Here is a 21,902-nt window from a genome sequence, read left to right on the forward strand (position 1 = left end):
TCTTCCCGTTTAATTTGAGATGGGAGCAATAAACCTCTAAGCAACAAACTCATCATCATCAAGTAGAAACGGGAGAGAATACAGAAGTCCTTTTATGTAACGGCCTTTGGCTTGGAGCCCAGTGTGCCTGTGTGTGTGTGTGTGTGTGTGTGTGTGATGCCTGAGGGGCAGCCAAAACACATGATCGTTTAACAAGGCCTGTGATGAAGTGAAGATTAGCAACTATGTCGCTCTGTGTCATTTGTTTTTCACTTAGCTCTGTGGCGAGGAGAGCTTTAGTGCACTATGGAAAGGGGAAGCCAGGGGTGTTTCCTTGCTGAGGAAAGTGGATGTAAACCTTTTGCATTCATCCATGACACAGTACTCTTCGCTCTCTCTTTCTATCACTCTCACACACAGACACAGACACAGACACAGACACAGACACTCTCTCTCTCTCTCTCTCTCTACTTCCCCTTTCTTTTGAAACCAAAAAGTTGACTTGACAATGCATCATTTGTTCTCCCACATTTCCCAAGACAATTTAACAATTTAACTTCACTAATGAACTGTACAGGACATGGCTCCACAGCATTGCAACAACACCCAAATTACGTACTTTAATTGCTCTACAGAGTGAATGCGTAATTTTTCCGCTCTCCTGTCACCCACTTTCCATCAGTCCCTCCATTCCTTCTCTATGTGGTCACTGCTGAATCACGCCATCTAGCATGGGAGGTTGTCATCACCATGAGCAACAATATTTCACTGATGCTCATTGCTCGTCTTTCCTCGGATGTATCTGTTCATCTGGTTACTGATATAACCTATTCTTCAACTCTTAAGTTTTCAATAAAACCTCAGGCTACAGATGCTGAGATCAAGATGAGAAACCTTTGTGAAAAGAAGCCTATGTTCCCAGTCAATAAAACCTAATTATAAACATGTGAAATCTTACAAGATGGCCATTTGATGGAGATTTTTTTTTAAACAAGAAGCCTGGCCTGTCACTGAGAACAATATAACACATTGTATTCAGTTCAAAACCAAATTGAAAGTCTTACCTGAAGAGAACCCTACTCCTCTGGTTTCTTCTCCACAATGAGATTCTGTAATGCCAGTTGGTGGTACAGTAATTAAGCCCTGAACTGTTTCACCTCCCCCTCACATTGGACACGGATAGATGTGGGTGGAACTCACCATCTTCCGCTGTTTCTGTCTGTCTCCCTCTCTCTCTCTCTCTTTCACACACACACGCACGCACGCACGCGCACACACACACACACACGCACACACACACACACGCACACACACACACACACACACACACACACGCACGCACACGCGCGCACGCGCACACACACACACACACACACACACACACACACACACACACACACACACACACACACACACACACACGCGCACACACACACACACACACATCCTAGTCACCCTAATCTCACTGTCTGACACATAGACTTTGATACATACAGTACATAGGGTAACAGCCACCTTTGAGATCTTGAAATAAGGGACACTCTTTACACCTGCCGCGGCCTTGCGGCGCAGGCGTGTGTGGCAAGGCCGGCAATAAGTTGAAGCAATAAGTTGAAGCAATACGTTGAAGCAATAAGTCGAAGCAATAAGTTGAAGTTTCCCTTCAACTTATTGTTTATGGTATGCTATCCACAACTTTTGAAGTAGAATTTTGTCAGCAGCCAATATTAGAAAATATATGCCAGCGACCCCCATAAGAGAAGATTTTTACGCAGTGATTCTCAACCCATTTAATTTCAAGTACCAGTTTGACATGCATTAGTATACGGACCCCCATTTAATGGCATTTCTATCTCTGGGACCCCCCAATTCATATTGTAAAATCAATGTTAATTTAACTCTGATGGTCCATTTGGTTCCATTTGTACACTCTCAGAGTTACAGACCTATATGGGTCCATTTGGTTCCAAACTATAATTTAGCTGGGGACCCCCTGGAACTCCCTCAAGGACCCCTGGGGGTCCCCGGATCACACTTTGGGCACCACTGGTTTAGGCTACTTTAGGTATAGTGTGTGCCTCCCGCTAGAACAATTGTGCTGACTTTAATATTTCCTGTGTTTAGTTTTGTTCATTAATCATTATTGTTAAATTCAGTGTTGACGTGTAGGGGCTATTTAGGAAAATAAGGAACAAACTGCGTTCCTTATTGGTTCAATAAGGGACGCATCATTTAATTCTCAAATAAGGGACGATTCTGTATTTTAAGGGACGGGTGGCAACCCTAAAGTACAGTAGTGCCTTGTGCAAGAGTGACCCAGACCCTGTCTTGTCTTGTGTGGTTAGCCACAAAAAATAATTACAAAAATTGATTGCTTTTTCAATTAAGCGAGAAGCAATACAAAATAACAAATCGATTAAACCATTCTTCTTTTATACTTCATAACACAACGGCATCATACAAAGATAGTCCATCTACAAGCTAACAACGCATCGTTGCAATGCATTTTGACGTTGCTATTTCTAGTTTTTTGAAAATATATACCTAGAATAATTAGAGGTAGGGATTGGCTAATCTGCCCTACAAAGCCAAAGTGCAGTATTGAACTACATTTTTGGCCAGTCCCGATTTATAGAGGGAATTACCTCAAGAACAGATATACAATATACAATACAAAAAGAAACACTTAAAGCCCTTTTTATGGGTTCATGTGTAGTTAGTAGTTACTACACTTTGGCTTTGTAGGACATCAAATTATAGATTTATTCTTATAATAGATTAAATTGATTTGTTAACTGTGCACCAATAATTTGTGACACATTGAGTGGCATAATAGATAGATACTCTTATAGATTATTTTATGAGAGATTTTTAGAGTTTTATGAAAGTTTGATTGATAAAGATCAGTTTGGTACTCTAGTCTGTCATGTCAAGTCATGTCGTTACTCGTTAGCAAGAAACCGTTACCTTAGTTTCCTTCCTTCCTCTAAAACAGGGGTGCCCAAAAGGTACATCGTGATCTACCAGTAGATTACAAAGACATGACATGACATTCCCCTAAAAATATATAATTTAAAATATAAAAATAAATATATATATTTCTTGGCATCTGCCACTTGAATTAAGTTGACTTCATTGATTGACATCAAAAAGGGTTAGGGTTGTCAGCACAAAGAAATACTTTTTTTCAGTGTTGCACACAAATGTCAGTAGCCTAGCATTACAAAGTTATATAATGTATATAGCCTACAAGAAAACCCTTCCAATTCCATTCTCCCCCCTTCTACAGTATTTCCCATTCCAAATGTTTGTCTTAACGCCTTCGCCGCTATTGTAAAGCTCCCTCTGGTACATTTTGAAACTATTGTCAGCAATAGGATAATATCTCTTGTTGAGCTGGCCATTTTGAAAGTAGCTCTCAAGTAAAAAATCACACCCGTGTGAACCGAGTGGTGCAACTCCCCTCTCCCCTTGCCCCCCCCCCCCCTCTCATTAAGGCAATAGGGCAGCACTATCTCTCTCTCTCCGTTTCCGGCACAACAGCGCCCCGACTGGTACTCATTAAAGTAACATATTCACATAGTCGCATAGGTTAACACGGACATTGCTGTTCCTTGGAGTGGTTGCACCACTCAAAAACGTGTGGGCACCCCTGCTCTAAAACATGCACTAGAATCTGTCTGAATATCCCTGAATTTGCTGTTTTTGATCAATATCACAAAGAATATGGAACAAGGGGAAATCTACTGTAAATTGTCCATCCCTCATGTACAATTACGTTGCTCAACTTCAATATGACTACTTTAGTTCAAAGTAGGGGTGGGTAAATTGTACATACAACTGTAAGCATAATGCATAGTTGATCCAGTAAGACAAGAGTGGATTTTCTGGGAAGTAGTTTGCTGGTCAAAAAAAGTCAGGTTGATAATATAGTCTCATTACTGTAATGTCATACATAGCACATTTTCAGCTGTGTACTTGACGAAGTTGACGGCAATCATCACCAAGAGCAATAACTTTCAGAGGAAAGCATGGGTTTCTGTGCCAGGCCAGAAAAAACAACTGCAGCATTGGATGTGTGGTATGTACAGCAGTCCAAACTAATGTCAGACACATACAGTACATTACACAACTAAACTTAGATTTACAATAGAACATTCAGCAGAACAATTTCAGCCAGTCCCTAGTATCCCTATTCTTGGCATATCGTAAGCGAACATTCTGCTGAAATAGGTTAACATTTGACAAAACATACAACATAAAAACAGGCGAAACAGCACATGCATTGTGAGCTTGTAGATCTGCCATTTTCAAACCAACCTAGCAAAGAAAACCAACCTAGCTATTTTCGTGCTCGGACAGACCCAGGGACATGTGGCGAGCCCCGCCCCGCGGCCTAAACGGTTGAGAAATGAGTTACCTGAAAACCAACCAAGCTATTTTCGCGCTCGGAAAGACCCAGGGACGATCCCAGGGATCCACATAGCTCTGTAATGGAGTGGTTGCACCACTCAAAAAGTGGGACCAAGTAGACCCATGGGGGACACACCCAGTTCGAATAGAAGGCAGCATGCACGACTCCACGGACACGCCCAGTTAACAGACCCAATTGTTGGCTTCAACTCTGTGTAAATATAACCTCGCATCACCAGGCTTTCCACCTCGGAGGAAAGCCTGGTCCGTTACAAAATTGCTGTGTGAACCGGGTCTGGAGTGGATGTTATGGTTACGCGACACGTCATGTTGTAGTTATCAGGCAGTAACCATCATCAGGAACTTCCTTTCCCTCACACCTCTCTCGTAGCTTGCGGCTTTTGAGAAAAATCGGTTTGAGGGACGTTCCATATCGATGGTTCCTGCCTGATGACTAAGTCAAAATCGTAAGATTTGTCACACACATTACCGGCGCTGCAGTGAAATTTGTTCTCCGCTTTGATGCTGAGTGCCAAGCAGGCAGACACTCAAACCACAAGGCCACTGTCTGGTCAAACAATGACTACAACATCATCCTGACGGGATCATTAACCCGAAAAGGAATGCTGCTCAGGCTAGTGTAAATACGTACTCAATGATACAAGTGCAGTACTATATATATGTATTCATTTTACAGGTTTATTGGTAGTATTTGTTAAATACTCAAGATACCTGACAGAGGCAAATTGAAAAGCATTGTAAACATTTTCAATTTTGTACATATTAAAGAAGCCGGGGCCCTCTCCGGAAGCAGTAACAACACCCAAGTATAATAAAATCTTTTGAAACCAGTTGTGAATTTGAACATGATTTTCATTTACAAAACTTTCTCCCCATTTCCCAAGTCTCCGTTGTTGGTCAATACAGTGAAAAGAGAGTTCTGGAAAAAAGAAACTGTGGTTAAGGTATCAACAGCCAAGATGGTGAGACCCTCCAAGTAGCATCAGATGAGGTTGGAGATAAAAAATAAAAAAAAGAGTAAAGGATGAATTTAAAAATAGCTAGAGTCATTGTGAATCAGAGGAAGAATCTTTGACGTCCGTGCTTTCTGTTGCTTCGCTAACTTCACTCAGCTCTTTACTCTCTCCTCCGCTGTCTCTTTCCCCCTCTCTCTCCTGGTCACCAGACCCCGACAGGCTGTGGGCAGATGGGGCATCTGGTCCCAACACACAGACTCCTGGTTTTCGATACTGCAGGCCACAGAGAGCACATTTGGCATTGGTTTTATAAGAGTCGGCATGCTTGTATTGATTTCTTTACATGGAGTTGGAGCAAAGCAAAATTTTAATTTCTTTCTTGTACCGTACCAAAGTCTTGACGTCACTCGTTCATCCCCTGGGTCGCGGAGGTTTCTCTCTATGGAGAATAACATTTGGTCATCTTAAAATCGTCTCATATAAGCATTGTGGTCCAAAAATTTACAAACTGTCTCTGCGATATTGTCGGGGAGGAGGCTCTGAATAATTTACGATACAGTCACTCATATTTGATAGTCTAACTAATTCGGCGGCAGTAACATTAGCGTTTTATCACCATCAGATGATGCTTCATCAAACCACCGTTTGTTTATTTTTTAACCCAGTTCTTATTTGCTGCGATATATATATATTTTTAAAGGTTTGTGAATTCAGAATGTGAGAAAAAGAACACGACCCAGGTAGGATGTGTAAATTATGTCAGACTTCGGTGCTCTATTATGCTACATGATAAATCACGTCATGAAGACTTTCAATGAAGAACACTAGTTCAAAACTCATGGCAAGCAATCAGCATGCATGTAGCTGGCTTCTCAATGCCATTCTAATAACCTTGTGAACTTTACAGTTTTATTCACTTCAAGGAGCAGTTCTCAGTTGTTACCGTGTAGATAAACAATGAACATGAACCATGAAGGAAAAAGAAAAAAATATCTGACTTGAGTAAAGAGAAGAGTACAACTACTCAGATATATTAAAAATCACACACGTGTGAAGTGAGGGGCGCTAATATATTAAAGTCTAACTCATGTTGATTAGGTGATGTAATGGTAATGTAAAACAAACAGTGCAAACACAAACATTAAACGCCATTAACAATAAAGAGACAATATGACGTAATGAGGCACATTATGACGTAAGGAACAAGGAACTAGACAACACACCATCAGTGCTAGAGTCGCCATCATGGCAAATACAAATTGGGATTAGAAAGTCACCTCGTCTGGTATTGGGGTCAAGTCTCTCTTCATGGCGTAGGCGTCCTCCCCATCTGCATAGTATTTAGGCTCTACTTCACTAATTCTGTGAAAGGCCATAGGAAAATGTATCAATATAACAAATGAATATATGAGCTACATGCAATAACTAATATTGATCGACAGACAAAAGGACTTACTGGAATTTCAGTGTGTTGGAGTACAGGTGCAAGGCAGCTCGGTTGCTAATATGACGAGAAAATAAGTAAACATAAGTTCATGGCAACAAAAACACAGGTGCCCAATTATTACATCCAGGGGTTGCTAGGTGATTGGGACCCTGGTTATTTATCTGAAAGAATAAAGAAATTAGTCTAGGGCTGCAAATGTCTATAATCGAGACATATATTGGAACTATGTTTAACCACTGAATACAACACATTGTTGTAAGCTTACAAGTACATCTGCCAATTTCACAAGAATCAATTTCCTTTTACAATTAGTCTGATTAACTGTAAATACAGAAATACAAATGTTATGGACAGCTAAAAATGGGCATTTACCTTTTGCGCACATGAAGAGAGACATATTTAGCATTGAAGTTTTCAATCATGGCCCTGCTGGCCTGGTCCATGAGCTTTTGAGCAAGACCCAGCCGTCTGTGGGAGCGTTTCACAGCCTGGAAGACACAGACAGCAACTTATATTTACATTCATGTTTGCCACAAACACTTTTTTGTGCGACAATTAATCGGAAAGTAAAATTTGCCGCAATTTTCAACACTAGATAATGGGATAAATCTAGCCCTAGGAACCCTCAGTTACCTTTTCTGTATTTTGGACGGCGGTACCCTAGGGTCCCTTCTCCAATTTTCTCCCTGGAAATAAAAACGTCTGGGTTTCCGCTAGGCTACTCTCGAGTCTCCAATAGACTCACTGCACCACTGTCTGGTCACGGACACATGTATCGTCGCTTGAGTGTTGATTAGATGTTTCAAAGATGCATAAAGCAGCAGTAGGCGACCGCGGAAACGTGTGTAAGCGACGTTTTTTATCTTTATTTGACATTTTGGCTTCTCTGGAATTCCCTCTTCCTCACTTCCCGTGTCCCGCAACGCGACTGGCTAGCTGGACGTTGCTGTATCATCTGGGCTCAGACATTTCAGAAACACGGATTTAAAGAGGAAACATGTCCTCTTCTTCTTTTGAAATTAACAAAAGCTAAAGATCAGGCCATAACAGGAGTTATAAAATAGACCCACGACATGACAGCATTAAACGAATCCAGCATGCCATGTACGCGGTCAGCCAATCAGAGGCAGTAACTAGGACATGTAAAATGTCATAATCATGACACAAAAGAGGTGTGCACTGCAGACTCTCTGTGTTGTGGAGTATAGACTCACCAGGGATGTAATGTGACCATGAGGGACGTCATCTGGGTCCTCCTCCCTGGAAAGAAACAATTTGGTGACCCATTAAAAACACCACAAATCAGATCCTACTTCATTCAATTGTGCAAAATATGGTTAGATACTCACATCTTGGCCAACACATATCCAACTATTTTACCATTTTCGTCTTCTGCAATGTAGGAGAGCTGAAATGTTGGCAATGGACATTTGTTAAATGTGTGTGTAGTATACACTATGTGTGTGTGTGTGTGTGTGTGTGTGTAATATATATTTATATATATATATATATATATATATATATATATATATATATATATATATATATATATATATATATTATACGGACGACACATAACACGTTTGTAAAAGTATATTAACAGTATAATTCACCTGAGGCCAAGACAATCCATGATAGAAGTAATATTTCATTTGGTAGTTCTCTGGCAGACACAGCAGGTTACAATGCTGCATGTTCATTAGGTCCTCTGGCTGTATGAGAAACAACGAAATGAAACAGGTGGCTGTATTAATCTAAATATTTATAGCATAAGCAGGAGTTATGATGACACAACATCAGCATCGCTAATAACGACTGCTAATCTTAGCTTTGGTAGCGAGCTAGGTAGCTAAGATTAGCCGGTTGGAACTGCATGGCTGCTAGAAACGCTCGTCGGCAAACTTACCCTCGCGTTTCGTATGTTCATTTTGTTAGATGGTTTGTGTATCAGGACTATTGAAACGCCAATCAACTCAACTGTAGCACAGACCAGAGGTCTATTAATTCATAATATTGACAGAAAAGATTAGATTGTACAAAGCTAGTCTAGCTAGCTGAGTGTGTGTGTGTGCTAGCAGACACTAGACAGAGAGACAGGGGAAGGAACCAGGATGAAGCTTCCGTCAAACTGACTACAATCAGTAAAAACAGCGGCTGCACTTTGACGCCAAAATAAAAGCTCAGCTGCCGTGTACGATCGATTGATTGAAAATTTGTATCCAGTTTGTGGAATGGAATTGGAATGGGTACAGTAAACAGTTCAAACGAAAGTACAGGTCGATACAAATATCTGCTAAAAATGATTAAACCAGAAAAAGCACTAAAGACTTGTTTACATCAGGGACCGGTCCTCCATTCATCCAGTTGTGCTTGAAATGTACTGTAATTCATCAATCAATCAATTCAATTTAAATTAATCATACCGCTTCCGCGAATGAAAGTTTTTCCAAAGTAAATTATACCAGTGTCCTCCGGCCCCAAAACTGGAGAATATATTTTGGAACATTGCCGTTATAACTTCAATATTATGTTTATCACGCCGGAAGTTCTCGATCGGAGATCAATTTCCACATTATTGACAGAATTCTTCTGACAGCAGAAACCATTCAATGACTTAATTTATGTGTGAGATGTTAAGATTGGTTATCAGTTAAATTGGACCAAAAAGACACACGCACACTGTAAAACAATAATAAACTGCAAGATCTACTGGTATTAAGGCAATTTGCATCTGCTTTTTTTTTTTTTTTACAAAAAACAAAAATGATATGCCCAGTTTTCATTATTTTTTATTATAATTAAATAATTAAATGTATGGTTTACTTCTTAAAATTGCATTTATAATTTATTAATGCGTGTGCGTGTGTGTGCGTGTGTGTGTAGGCTACGTGTGTGTGTGTGTACGTGTGTGTGTGTGTGTGTGTGTGTGTGTGTGTGTGTGTGTGTGTGTGTGTGTGTGTGTGCGTGCGTGCGTGCGTGTGTATGCACGCAGGGACGCACAAACTCACTCACGCACTCACTCACGCACACGTAGCCTACACACACACACACACACACACACACACACACACACACACACACACGTGACAGTTGTTACTTAGTCTAGTAATAAGACACTTATTAGACAATTATTATAGTATAATGTCTAAAATCGTCATCGATATAAGTTATATCTATATGCGCGCGCAGTCGCGCACATGTGCGCGTGCAACGCCTGTCTGTCTGGTTATGCAGGAATTCATACTACCCTTGGATAACCTATAGGTATTCTTGTTGTGCGAGTATGTAAGTGTATTCATTTTGTAGCCTACTAGTTCGCTTCTCGTCCAATCAGAACACTAGGCTGCGGCGTGCAGGTGTCAGGTGGGAGGTACTGTCAGGATATTTTGTTGGAACACCTCCCTAGACCTATGTTATGACATAGGATAGGTGCAACAACAGAGTGGTTTGGAACTTTCTCTGGACTATAGATTATTATAGCGCTAAAAGTTAATGTGCATGCATAATTTAAGCGTTATCAGATGAAGATGGATACAGAGGTTGCTACGGATAGGGATGCTGATTGATGACGAGATCGAAATGGATTTCTCCTCCCGGGATATATAGCCTAAAACTATGTGATCATAAATTGTTGAGCGCAGACTATAGTGTGACAGAAAAAGCGACCCTGCTGCGAGTACGTGTATGGACATTTTCAGATGTGGGATGGATCAGAGGCTGGAGTCGAGTTTATGGGTCGGGAAAAAAAGGTATCGGGCGGTACTGACCGGGTGGTACTTCAACTGGACTGAAGTTGACAAGAAGAATCGCGACAAGAAAACCAGTAAGTGTGTCGCCTTTTCATCTCCAATATGGTTGGTCGTTAATTAGGCTATTATGGCAGTTGTAGAATATTGTTTCCAGCCGTTAACATTGCCCAGAGTTACATGGCGAACAAAAGAATATGGACGCACGTGTAATGAGCCTGTTCAACACGCAATGTTGTTGCTATGCACTTAAAGCCACCCATCCTGTCTGACAGCATGCAGGCAGAAGGGTACAGATAGTGAGATAAGTGAGATATGCTAAAAACTCTTTGTACATTGGACTGACTAGCCCACTTAATCTGTATGTCAGAAATGTGCATGCATGGAAAAGAGACATGCATGCACGCAACCAGTCATATCAATGATAACAGGAGTAGGCACACACACACACACACACACACACACACACACACACACACACACACACACACACACACACACACACACACACACACACACACACACACACACACACACACACACACAAAGTGTAATTTGAAGTTCACATCATGCAGCCCAAGAACATTATCCAGCAGCACAGTCTTCTTCTCTTATATATTACAGGCAGCCCAATCCTATAGGCCTATAACAAAATAGATATTTTCCTTCCTAAGGTATAGGTTCAGATTAGCTCAAGTGCTGGAATTATGTAACTAAGTAGCCAATACATTCATAGTTTTATTTTATTATTATTTAACTACTTTTACTTGAGTTTCCTTTTTGATATAATTTAAATGATGTATCTTTTTAACTAGATAATCAATAGCATATACGTTTTTGATTGAAGTTTCAGTGCCAGTAGCTGAATTGATCGGAGTGGAAGAGGACCAGGTGCAGATATTTCCCCTCAAGTCTGTTGTAGACACAGACAAAGACTTCACAGGTTGGTTTAAACCACATATGCCCTATTTTATACACTGCCTACCCCTCTAAAATAGCTGCTCTTCAAGCTCACAACATGTCGATGCGATGGTTGTGAAAAAAATATATATATAAAATTAATTAGTCTGATATAGATACTTTATCGTACACAGAGAATTGTGTTCACATCTTATGCCTGCATGTATATACTTAGGCCAGAATCAAGGAGAGGATAACAATATCTGAACACTGTTTTATAGCTCCAAAGAACTTACTTTTTATTAATTAAGTTCGACCTTTAGGCATCAGGCAAAAAGACGGACAGATACTTTATTCATATACAACAGCATCATACTAAAATATCAAAAATAGCCAATCTACAATCTCATCAAGATCCGTTGTGAGTTTTGGAGATCCGCTATTTTCAACTTTTTTGTTGTTGGTGAAAAATTGGATTACAGATTGTTTTATTTTAAATTATTATGATTCATAATCGATTAGGCTAGATAATTGTTGCACCCCTGGTTTACTTTGAGTTCTTCCATATCTTCCGTATTCAGTGTTTTATGTGAAGCGCAGCAGCAGTGGCGGTTCCTATGGGTTGCTATGGAGCCTGGGCCGAATCCAGTTCAGCTGCCCCAGTCGGGATCTCAGAGACCAGTGGACAACGCAACTACGAGCCGCCCTCAAAACCCACAGTAAGGATTCATTTCTTAGCGATTATTCTATCAATCACTTTTTACATTAATCAAATCATCGAGAATTGGGATGTTTCCCCTCACTTCACATCCATGTGAAGTCGGATATCCATGTCATATCATTTAACATCATCATACACCACATTCCGTGCTCAGCCAATCAAATCATCACATTCCGAGGTACAAACACACACACACACACACACACACACACACACACACACACACACACACACACACACACACACACACACACACACACACACACACACACACACACACACACACACACACACACACAAAGCTGTGCATAGGAGGGGCTAGCACCCCACAAGAATATTTTTATTACATGGCAATGTGCAATGTAGATCGACTATTTTCTCTATTTTTGCATGTTTCAGGGGTTCTAGCCCCTCCTATACACAGCTTTGTGTGTTTGTACCACAGAGTTTGATGATTTGATTTGCTGAGCATGGAATTTGATGATGTATGATGATGTATGATGATAAGAGCGCACCTTCACCTCACTTCACACAAGTGTGATTATTTTTATATGGTCAAAATAGGGCTTTGATTATTAATCGATTATTGAAATAAATTATTGATTATCAATATTTTTGAGGGGCGCTAGGTAGGCCTTCAGCTTTGAGGGTTTGTGTAAACACAAACATTGTGTTAACACAAACATTAAATGCCATTGATAATGAATGGCCAGTTTTGAGTGTTTGTGTAAACACAAACATTGCATAAACACAAACATTGAAGACGAAGGTGAGGACGCAAATTCTGATTGGCCGGAATAAGATAATGTATGATGATAGGAGCACCCCTCACTTCACACGGGTGTGATTTCTATAGGCCTAATCGATTAAATTAATTAGTTTGATTAACTAACTATTGATCGGTAACTGTTGCACCCCTAGCTCACAGTAAGGTTGAGTCATTATACTGTATGAATGATGAGATCCCGACCCATTCCAGATGTTTGTGTCCCATGCTGATCCCAGTTTTGGAAAGTCCTAGCTAGCTCACCAATTACAGATGTTTTGACAGATCTTGTAATCAATTTTAAAAAGTGAAACCAGACTTTAAATACACAAACATGGTCATGATTTTACTATGCATGCCTGGTTATTTCCACTATTACTAACAGTCCCTTGATGGTGGTGTTGTACTTGTAACTGACCTACAGTGTTTTGTTTGAAACTGTGGTTATCTTATCTCATCTTATCTGTCATTGTCAGGCCCTCTACGGCCTCACAGACTGTTGGTGTTCATCAACCCATTTGGAGGAAAGAAGAGAGGAAGAAAGATCTACCATTCTGTGGTTGCCCCCCTGTTTGAGCTGGCTGGTATCAGCTGTCATGTCGTTGGTAAGACAAGACAACGTACCTCTCTGAGACACCATTGAAGGTTTTCAATGGTTACAATATCTATCTATTAAGCCTAAATGCACAGCATCTCTGTGTATCTGTCTCTGTCTGTCTGTGATGGTATAAGGGAAGTTGATCAGATCATCAGCTGATCATAAATATTTAACTGCAAATGCACAGCATCTCTGTCTGTTCCCAGTGGTGTGTGCATTGCAGAGGACTCAAGGGTGTGATGTGCCAAAAATCTTTGTCTGTCTGTCTCCCAGGTCCCCTTTATGCCCATATTTGGAGATCCCCGATGTCATAGTACTGACATCTGGTATCCCAAGTTCCCAAGGCTTTAAAACAGCGGTGTCAAACAAACTTGTGGAGAGGTCAAATGCAGCCTGCAGCATGATTTAAACCTTACCTTCTTCCAACAATAGAGGCAGTTATTCCCACACCGCTGACTCTACCTGGAAGTGAAGGTCTATGGTGACCAAACCTGTTCTGTGAGAACAATAGCCAAGCCATGTTATATGGCAATGGTCAATTTACATGCTGGTTGACCATGGCCTCTCTCACAATGGAAGCTTGTTTTCCATTGTGGTCGATTTAAAGTTTAAATGGTGTTTAAAGTCCATTTAAAGTTTAAATGGACCACAATGGAAATATTTTTTCAGCTTTTTTCTTTTGTAATTGTATCCATTGTAATGGCTTTTTAATGGTCATTGTGTGCTTTTAAATGCCAATAAAAAGATTCAATTCATCACATTTTACATCACATCAATTACAGTACTTAAAGCTTAATTCATTCATTAATTTTGTAATTCCTTCGCTCCTGTTGTATAGTGACTGAGCGGGCAAATCACGCCAGAGATCACCTACTGAAGAAAGACCTGACAGGCTTCGACGGGTAAGTGTGGGCGTAAACAACACAAGTGGAATGAGGAGCATTACAGCTGACCTGGCTGCTCTCACCGGGAGGAGAATTTATGACAGAAACTCTCTCGTTGTTTGCTCACAACAGTGTGGTCTGTGTTGGCGGGGACGGAATGTTCAGCGAAATAGTGCACGGCCTGATTGGACGCACGCAACAGGAGGCGGGCCTTTCGGAGAACGATCCCACCGTGACTTTGCAGCGCTGTGACCTTCACATCGGGATTGTTCCTGCCGGTAAACATATGCTGTGAAGCACACGGCAGTATGTCAGTCCATAAATACATACATTTTAAAACGTAGCTTTGAGTGCCACTTTCATGGTGTTGTGTTGTACAGGCTCTACAGACTGTGTGTGCTTCGCCACAGTGGGAGTGAATGATCCCACTACGTCAGCTTTGCACATCATCATTGGTAAGAGATGCTTATATTCTGGGTATGTACTTAATTATCATATGATATACAGTGCTACTTCAGTATAATAATAAAAAAATGCAATGTATATCAAAAGCATGGATCCACCCCAGCGAATCAAACCCTGGTTACAGTATATTTCCCTTGCATAGAGCACTAATATCAATATTTCCCAGAATCCCCACACGGAATCAGTTAGTTCCTGGATTATTGGAAATCACATGAATCTGGCTTCTTCCATGCTTCTGTGTTCTTTAAAAACACCCTGCAGGAGACTCTCAACCTCTGGACGTGTGCTCCGTCCACCACCCCTCGGCTCTGGTACGCTACTCTGTGTCTCTGCTGGGATATGGCTTCTACGGAGACGTGCTGGCAGAGAGCGAGAGGCACCGCTGGATGGGGCCTCTCAGATATGACCTTTCAGGTATGGCACGCCCGAGAAGACCGCTCTACAAGCTCACTTTGTGACCTTGTAAATCGTCGTTTTTCACTATTCTCTATTCTATTTAGCTTAAACTAGTCGTTGCCACGTTTAAAGTGGAGAATGTCCCCGCATTAACCACTTTCAACCTGGCGTCCATAATGGAGATGATGGAATTTGTTTTGTAAAGGTTATATTTTTGGGATACATTGTTAGACTGTACAATACATACTGTAGCAGAGTTAGTGAGAAGATCAGGGGCGGAGGATGGAGCCGACATGATGATGCTCAAAATATGAACCTGACTGAGACTGAAGAAAAGAAAAGCAAGGCATAACACATTAAAATAATAGCAGTAATGCAATACAGTGAGGACATGAATAACAAGGAATTTCTTCAACAAGCAATCAGGGCTGCCCATAGCATAGGCTATGGGCAGATTTGTGTTGTTAGGGAGATTTGTGTTGTTACATTTAGTTAAAAAATGATTCAAAATGTGTCATAATTTTTACATTTTTAAAAAATATTTCGAAAACAGCTGAACTTATTAGTGGTTAAAGTAAACTGTTCGTCCTCCTTTATCTGGGGACCCCCTGGAACCCCCTCAAGGACCCCTAGCGGTTCCCTGACCCCACTGTGTTACTGTGCATGGCTCTGTTTCAAGCCTTTAAAATTGCGTATAGTACAGAAAGTGTTTCTGCCTCTCTGTTCTCTCCTTAGGTTTTATGGTGTACCTGAGTAACAGGACCTATGCAGGCATAGTTCACTACATTCCAGCAGACCAGCCGCTCTCCAGCCCCAGGGACAACACACGCTGCCTATCTGGGTAACAAGAAATACTAGTGCTAATGAGATAATATTGTATATTGTTTAGATTTAGATTTAGATAGATCCCAAATGTACCTTGTAGTTGTAGCACATACTTTTTTCTTAGCACTGTCCATTTAGGCATTTAGCCGACTTACAAAGCGCAAAGTTGGAGTAAGCACCATGAACCTTTGTCAACTAGTGACATATTTTGGTCGAGGACGAGGAGGTATACTCAGGAGTTAAGAAACAAAGATTAACCTAGTTTTCCGGACACAGTCAAGTTCCCTCATGGGAATGGAGGGAAGTGTTCTTGGCAGTTGCATCACAGTGCCCCAGACATCATGGTCTCAGTTCACAGTTTTCTCATCGTCGTTGTCGCTACATGCAACAGAGACTCAGGTGTTGGGTTCACCTTAAGGAGGGCAGGAACCATGCCAACGCTAGGGGAACTTGATCTTGAAGAAAGATGAGCTAGTGTGAGAGTATGCAAACTATGCACGTGCCTTTGTCAGGCTGTTACTGGGTACAACGTAAAGTATTGCATATACAGTAGGAATGGAATCCAAGGTCACTTGGTTTGTTATCCAGTGCCTGTGCGTGGTGGGTTTGTGATCTCAGATTCTATGTCATGCTTGCGCAGATAATCTGTAGTATCACAGGAGCGGTGTTACACCGCCAAACCCAATGCAATAGCATTGCAATAAATGGTTATTCCTGACGAAAGCGTCTAACTGAAAGATATTTATGTGTTTAGGTGCAGTGTGTGTTCAAGGAGTACAGAGAAGCTGTTTCCCCCGTCTTCAGATTGTGGCTCACTGTACAGCTCCCATTACAGCCAAGTCAGTAATGATACAGAAGGTAAGAACTAAGAATAACATAACTCCCAAATAGTAGTAGTGACTACATGGCATGGGACAAATGTGACCAAATGGCAAACGTTTGTCATTTGACACCGTTCTTTCCTGCGGAAGTGCCGTTTTCAAACCCAAGACGCGATGATGGTGATGCCTCTGCTGAAAAGCTGTTTAAATGATGGAGGCACGCCATCTGAAGTGGCCTTGAGCCACGAGAGGCACCACCGAGCAAGCCTAATGCGTGCCGCGCACACACATGCACGTCCACAATTTAAAGCTAGACATTTACAAGGATTAGTGCTATTTTACAATGAAATGCATCATTCCATCTATATCTCTACATCACTCTCCAGCTGCTGGATGGTTGAGAGTGGAGGGCAGGTTCAGGTGTGTGGCTCTCACATGTATGTCCAGCTCCTGTCCCAAAAGTCCTCTGGGTCTGTCCCCCTCCGCTCACCTGGCCGATGGGACAGCTGATCTCATCCTGGTGCGGGAGACTCATCCACTGGGTTTCCTCACCTTCCTCCACAGACACACCACTGCAGAGGACCAGGTACTGTAGAAGGCCGTCTGCAACAACACATTATTAAAAAGTGGTTGTGATCCGCTCTGCTTCAGTGGTTAATGCAGTAGCAGCAGGGTGTGCTTGGCTCATGGGATATTGTTTACTTCAGAAGAAGGTTCCAAGTGTATACAGTACACTATACATACAGCCACGTGACTGTTAAGTTTATTTTCCTCTGCTTACTCGCTTATAGTAATATGCCTGAGCTCCCCCGGGGGGCTCAGGGAGACTCTATAGATGAGGTATTTTACAGTAACTGATGAATAATCTGTTACTTTACATAATATGAAGTCCACATGGAAAAGAACCTAGACGCTTATAGAAAGTTAAAGGAAAATTCTGGACTAGCACCTTTCTTTCTATAATCTGATAGATGGCAGGTTTATCACTAAATCTGCATCTGTTAAATGTCTAGGTTATACATAGAGAAATTGTTAAATACCCACCCTCACCACACACACCAACGTGTTTTTGACTTTCCAAATGTAATGTTGTTGATGAACATCAGAATCAAAATAACCTATTAGCCAAGTATGTTCACATAATAAGAATTTGGACATGGTGCATTGCTCTCATAGAAGAAAAGAAAATCCACTGTATACAGCAGATGAGAGTAGATAATATAGTAGTAGATCCTGTAACACCGGACAGATAGCTTCCACTCGATTGGCTAGTTCCACCACATACTTCAGACAGGTATGCCATAGCCTCAGTGAGTCTGAGATGATGTATTCACAAAGATTATATAACATAGGTGTCTTTGACACACTGGAATAATATTAGAACACACACACACACACACACACACACACACACACACACACACACACCGGGAGATTTGGGACAATGCTCCACACGTCCCAGACTCTTCTCCCTTTTGCCTCCAAAGCTATGGAATGAACTTCCGATTGCTGCAGACTCACTCCCAATCCTCCACCATAGTTTGAAAACTCACCTCTTCAGGTGCTAGCCCGTAGCAGATATTCTACTGTTAGACGGATTCGTTCTTAGCTTGCTTATAATTCTTGATGACTATTTCTATGTATTTGATGTATTACCATCTATTGTTCTTGCTTACTGTAAATCCCTCTGGATTAAGAGCATATGCAAAATGCCTAAATTGTAATCGTATAATACGGTAATATACAGTATTCTTTTTCATTGTCATATCAAAGCCTGCATATTGTGGAAAATTCAGATCAGGACAATGATCATAATTGTACCGTATTCGTCTAACATGTTTCAGTTTGACCTACCCTTTGTGGAGGTTCACCGAGTGAAGGCTGTGCGTTTCTCTCTCCCTCCGGGCGAGGAGGAGGATGCGGACGAGGAGTGGGCAATGAGTGGAGGGACAGGTGAACAAAACGCAGAGATCATGAGCAACAATGGATCCCAGCAGCATCTGGCAGGGGCACCGGCGGAACGAGGGGTGGGAAGCGACAAGAAGCAGCAGAAGAATGAACTGCTTTGTGGACTGTGCTGTAGAAAGTCACCCTCAGTCTCCGTGTGGAACTGTGATGGAGAGATCCTGCCTTTCACTGAGATTTCCTGCAGGTGAGGAATTGATCAAAGTACAGGGATAATAGTTTGTGCTGATATGATAATATACTAATGTCACTGTGGCCAAAGACAGGCTTGAGAGACCTAACCTCCCCCATAACTGAAAGATCACCTGGTCAATCCCCATAAATAATGACTACTGTTGATGCTGTGCTCTTGAAAGACATTAAATCACTTTCTTAAGGTTTTGTAGTTCACTGTGGAAAGAAGTGAGATCAATTGAATTGATGAAAGCACCCACTTCTATTAAACAAACCCCCTCCCCGCCCACCCTCCTCAAAAGGTCATTCGCTTCATTCAATTAATTTTTTTATAAAAGAGTCAAATCACAAAGTAGTGAAGTCAAGAAGACACTTTATGTAGAGCAGAGACCTGGCAGAAATCATTGGGAACACGACTGAGGACGAAGAAAATAGGATACATACATATTGTAGGTGCATTCTGCTGCTGTATTGGCCATAGCATCATGTAGCATTCTGCTGCTGTATTGGTCATAGCATCATGTAGCATTCTGCTGCTGTATTGGCCATAGCATCATGTAGCATTCTGCTGCTGTATTGGCCATAGCATCATGTAGCATTCTGCTGCTGTATTGGCCATAGCATCATGTCGCATTCTGCTGCTGTATTGGCCATAGCATCATGTAGCATTCTGCTGCTGTATTGGCCATAGCATCATGTAGCATTCTGCTGCTGTATTGGCCATAGCATCATGTACCATTCTGCCAGTCTTCATCAGCTTTGCTGTATTTTCTCCCTTAGGATCCATGGTCAATTGCTGCGTCTCTATGCTCGAGGCATTGAGGACAGAGCAGCTATCCAGAACTCTAGAGAGGGGACCAGGAATCGCGAAGGGACACATGTTCTTCACAACTAATGTTTGTTCAGTTCAGTTGTATAGTAAGGTCACAGTTGTGAATGATGATGGGTTAATGAGGTTTTAAGGCAAGGGAAATGCTGAATGTATCAACGCTATAACCAACCAAGCCTTCGGTTTCTGTATACAGTTATCTCTTTTGCAAAAAAGACCTCAGGTAGGTTTTAGCAACAATATAAGCAACTATTAATTGTGTTTATTTATTCTGAATGTCTGTGTTTGATGTAAATGGCTGATCCATGAGTATACGTACTAATGATATACTTTATTGTGATAATGTTTTCTACACAGAAATTGTCACTTGAATTTGATAATGTACTGTATAGTATGGTCTTTTCATCGGTCAATATATTTATGTTATGAGTGTCCAAGTCAGTGACATATTTGCACATGCTAACGGAGACCAAAAGGCTATTGAATGAAAACACTTTAAAGACCATTTTCAGTGTAGGCTGATCCATGATATACGTACTAATGATATACTTTATTGTGGTAATGTTTTCTACACAAGAATTGTCACTTGATTTGATTATGTACTGTATTGTATGGTTTTTGCGTCAGTCAATATATTTATGTTATGAGTGTCCAAGTCAGTGACATATTTGCACATGCTAAACAGAGACCAAAAAGCTATTGAATAAAAACACTTTAAAGAACATTTCTTTTAACCAAAACAGCACATCATCCAATGACAGAAATCCTGTCTATGTATCCTTGGCCACAGTAACACCCATAAGTCTATGTACGATAATCGCATGTAACACAATGTTAGCCTTTGGGCTGCAAACCTTCCTTTGCAATTTCTGGCAGGTACACAGAGCAATCACTGTGTCTGTCATTTGCTGGTTTGTGAGAGAGAGAGTGTGTGTGTGTGTGTGTGTGTGTGTGTGTGTGTGTGTGTGTGTGTGTGTGTGTGTGTGTGTGTGTGTGTGTGTGTGTGTGTGTGTGTGTGTGTGTGTGTGTGTGTGTGTGTGTGTGTGTGTGTGTGTGTGTGTGTGTGTGTGTGTGTGTGTGTGTGTGTGTGTGTGTGTGTGTGTGTGTGTGTGTGTGTGTGTGTGTGTGTGTGTGTGTGTGTGTGTGTGTGTGTGTGTGTGTGTGTGTGTGTGTGTGTGTGTGTGTGTGTGTGTGTGTGTGTGTGTGTGTGTGTGTGTGTGTGTGTGTGTGTGTGTGTGTGTGTGTGTGTGTGTGTGTGTGTGTGTGTGTGTGTGTGTGTGTGTGTGTGTGTGTGTGTGTGTGTGTGTGTGTGTGTGTGTGTGTGTGTGTGTGTGTGTGTGTGTGTGTGTGTGTGTGTGTGTGTGTGTGTGTGTGTGTGTGTGTGTGTGTGTGTGTGTGTGTGTGTGTGTGTGTGTGTGTGTGTGTGTGTGTGTGTGTGTGTGTGTGTGTGTGTGTGTGTGTGTGTGTGTGTGTGTGTGTGTGTGTGTGTGTGTGTGTGTGTGTGTGTGTGTGTGTGTGTGTGTGTGTGTGTGTGTGTGTGTGTGTGTGTGTGTGTGTGTGTGTGTGTGTGTGTGTGTGTGTGTGTGTGTGTGTGTGTGTGTGTGTGTGTGTGTGTGTGTGTGTGTGTGTGTGTGTGTGTGTGTGTGTGTGTGTGTGTGTGTGTGTGTGTGTGTGTGTGTGTGTGTGTGTGTGTGTGTGTGTGTGTGTGTGTGTGTGTGTGTGTGTGTGTGTGTGTGTGTGTGTGTGTGTGTGTGTGTGTGTGTGTGTGTGTGTGTGTGTGTGTGTGTGTGTGTGTGTGTGTGTGTGTGTGTGTGTGTGTGTGTGTGTGTGTGTGTGTGTGTGTGTGTGTGTGTGTGTGTGTGTGGACGGGGGCCCCCCCAGCTAGGCCATGTACCTGGTAGAGACAGACACGGGAAACAGTATCAGTCAGCAGCAGAGGGCTTAAAGCAGACGCAGGGCGGTCAGGGCTGACTAACTGGAATGTACACTCAACAGT

General features: G+C 41.7%; 2 protein-coding genes across 2 annotated transcripts; one reads left to right on the top strand and one right to left on the bottom strand.

Moving 5' to 3' along the window:
* Positions 1-5,073: 5,073 nt before the first annotated feature.
* naa10 (N-alpha-acetyltransferase 10, NatA catalytic subuni) lies at positions 5,074-8,927 on the bottom strand. Its single transcript, XM_080763822.1, has 8 exons — positions 8,723-8,927; positions 8,430-8,528; positions 8,166-8,224; positions 8,031-8,076; positions 7,189-7,304; positions 6,826-6,870; positions 6,647-6,731; positions 5,074-5,642 (listed from the first exon to the last, which is right to left on the bottom strand). Exons 1-8 carry the CDS (start codon positions 8,741-8,743, stop codon positions 5,460-5,462), a joined length of 654 nt encoding a protein of 217 aa, XP_080619948.1. The 5' UTR covers positions 8,744-8,927; the 3' UTR covers positions 5,074-5,459.
* Positions 8,928-10,250: 1,323 nt separating this feature from the next.
* LOC308315554 (ceramide kinase) lies at positions 10,251-20,611 on the top strand. Its single transcript, XM_080763591.1, has 13 exons — positions 10,251-10,639; positions 11,410-11,505; positions 12,044-12,181; positions 13,426-13,554; positions 14,386-14,449; positions 14,564-14,709; positions 14,812-14,886; positions 15,158-15,310; positions 16,028-16,133; positions 16,872-16,975; positions 17,325-17,524; positions 18,783-19,090; positions 19,858-20,611. Exons 1-13 carry the CDS (start codon positions 10,501-10,503, stop codon positions 19,970-19,972), a joined length of 1,773 nt encoding a protein of 590 aa, XP_080619717.1. The 5' UTR covers positions 10,251-10,500; the 3' UTR covers positions 19,973-20,611.
* Positions 20,612-21,902: the final 1,291 nt, after the last annotated feature.

The sequence above is a fragment of the Protomyctophum bolini genome, assembly GCF_963924005.1.
Source record: "Protomyctophum bolini genome assembly, chromosome: 5".
Classification (NCBI taxonomy): domain Eukaryota; kingdom Metazoa; phylum Chordata; class Actinopteri; order Myctophiformes; family Myctophidae; genus Protomyctophum; species Protomyctophum bolini.

Excerpts from the sequence above, each read along its gene's own strand:
- naa10 (XM_080763822.1), bottom strand. The coding sequence starts at position 8,743 with ATGAACATACGAAACGCGAGG. Across the intron at positions 7,305-8,030 it reads ATGGTCACATTACATCCCTG|GCTGTGAAACGCTCCCACAG; the intron begins GTGAGTCTATAC and ends TGTGTCTTCCAG. Across the intron at positions 6,871-7,188 it reads TCTCTTCATGTGCGCAAAAG|CAACCGAGCTGCCTTGCACC; the intron begins GTAAATGCCCAT and ends TCGTCATATTAG.
- LOC308315554 (XM_080763591.1), top strand. The coding sequence starts at position 10,501 with ATGGACATTTTCAGATGTGGGATGGATCAGAGGCTGGAGTCGAGTTTA. Across the intron at positions 14,887-15,157 it reads AGCTTTGCACATCATCATTG|GAGACTCTCAACCTCTGGAC; the intron begins GTAAGAGATGCT and ends AACACCCTGCAG. Across the intron at positions 16,976-17,324 it reads AGTCAGTAATGATACAGAAG|CTGCTGGATGGTTGAGAGTG; the intron begins GTAAGAACTAAG and ends ATCACTCTCCAG.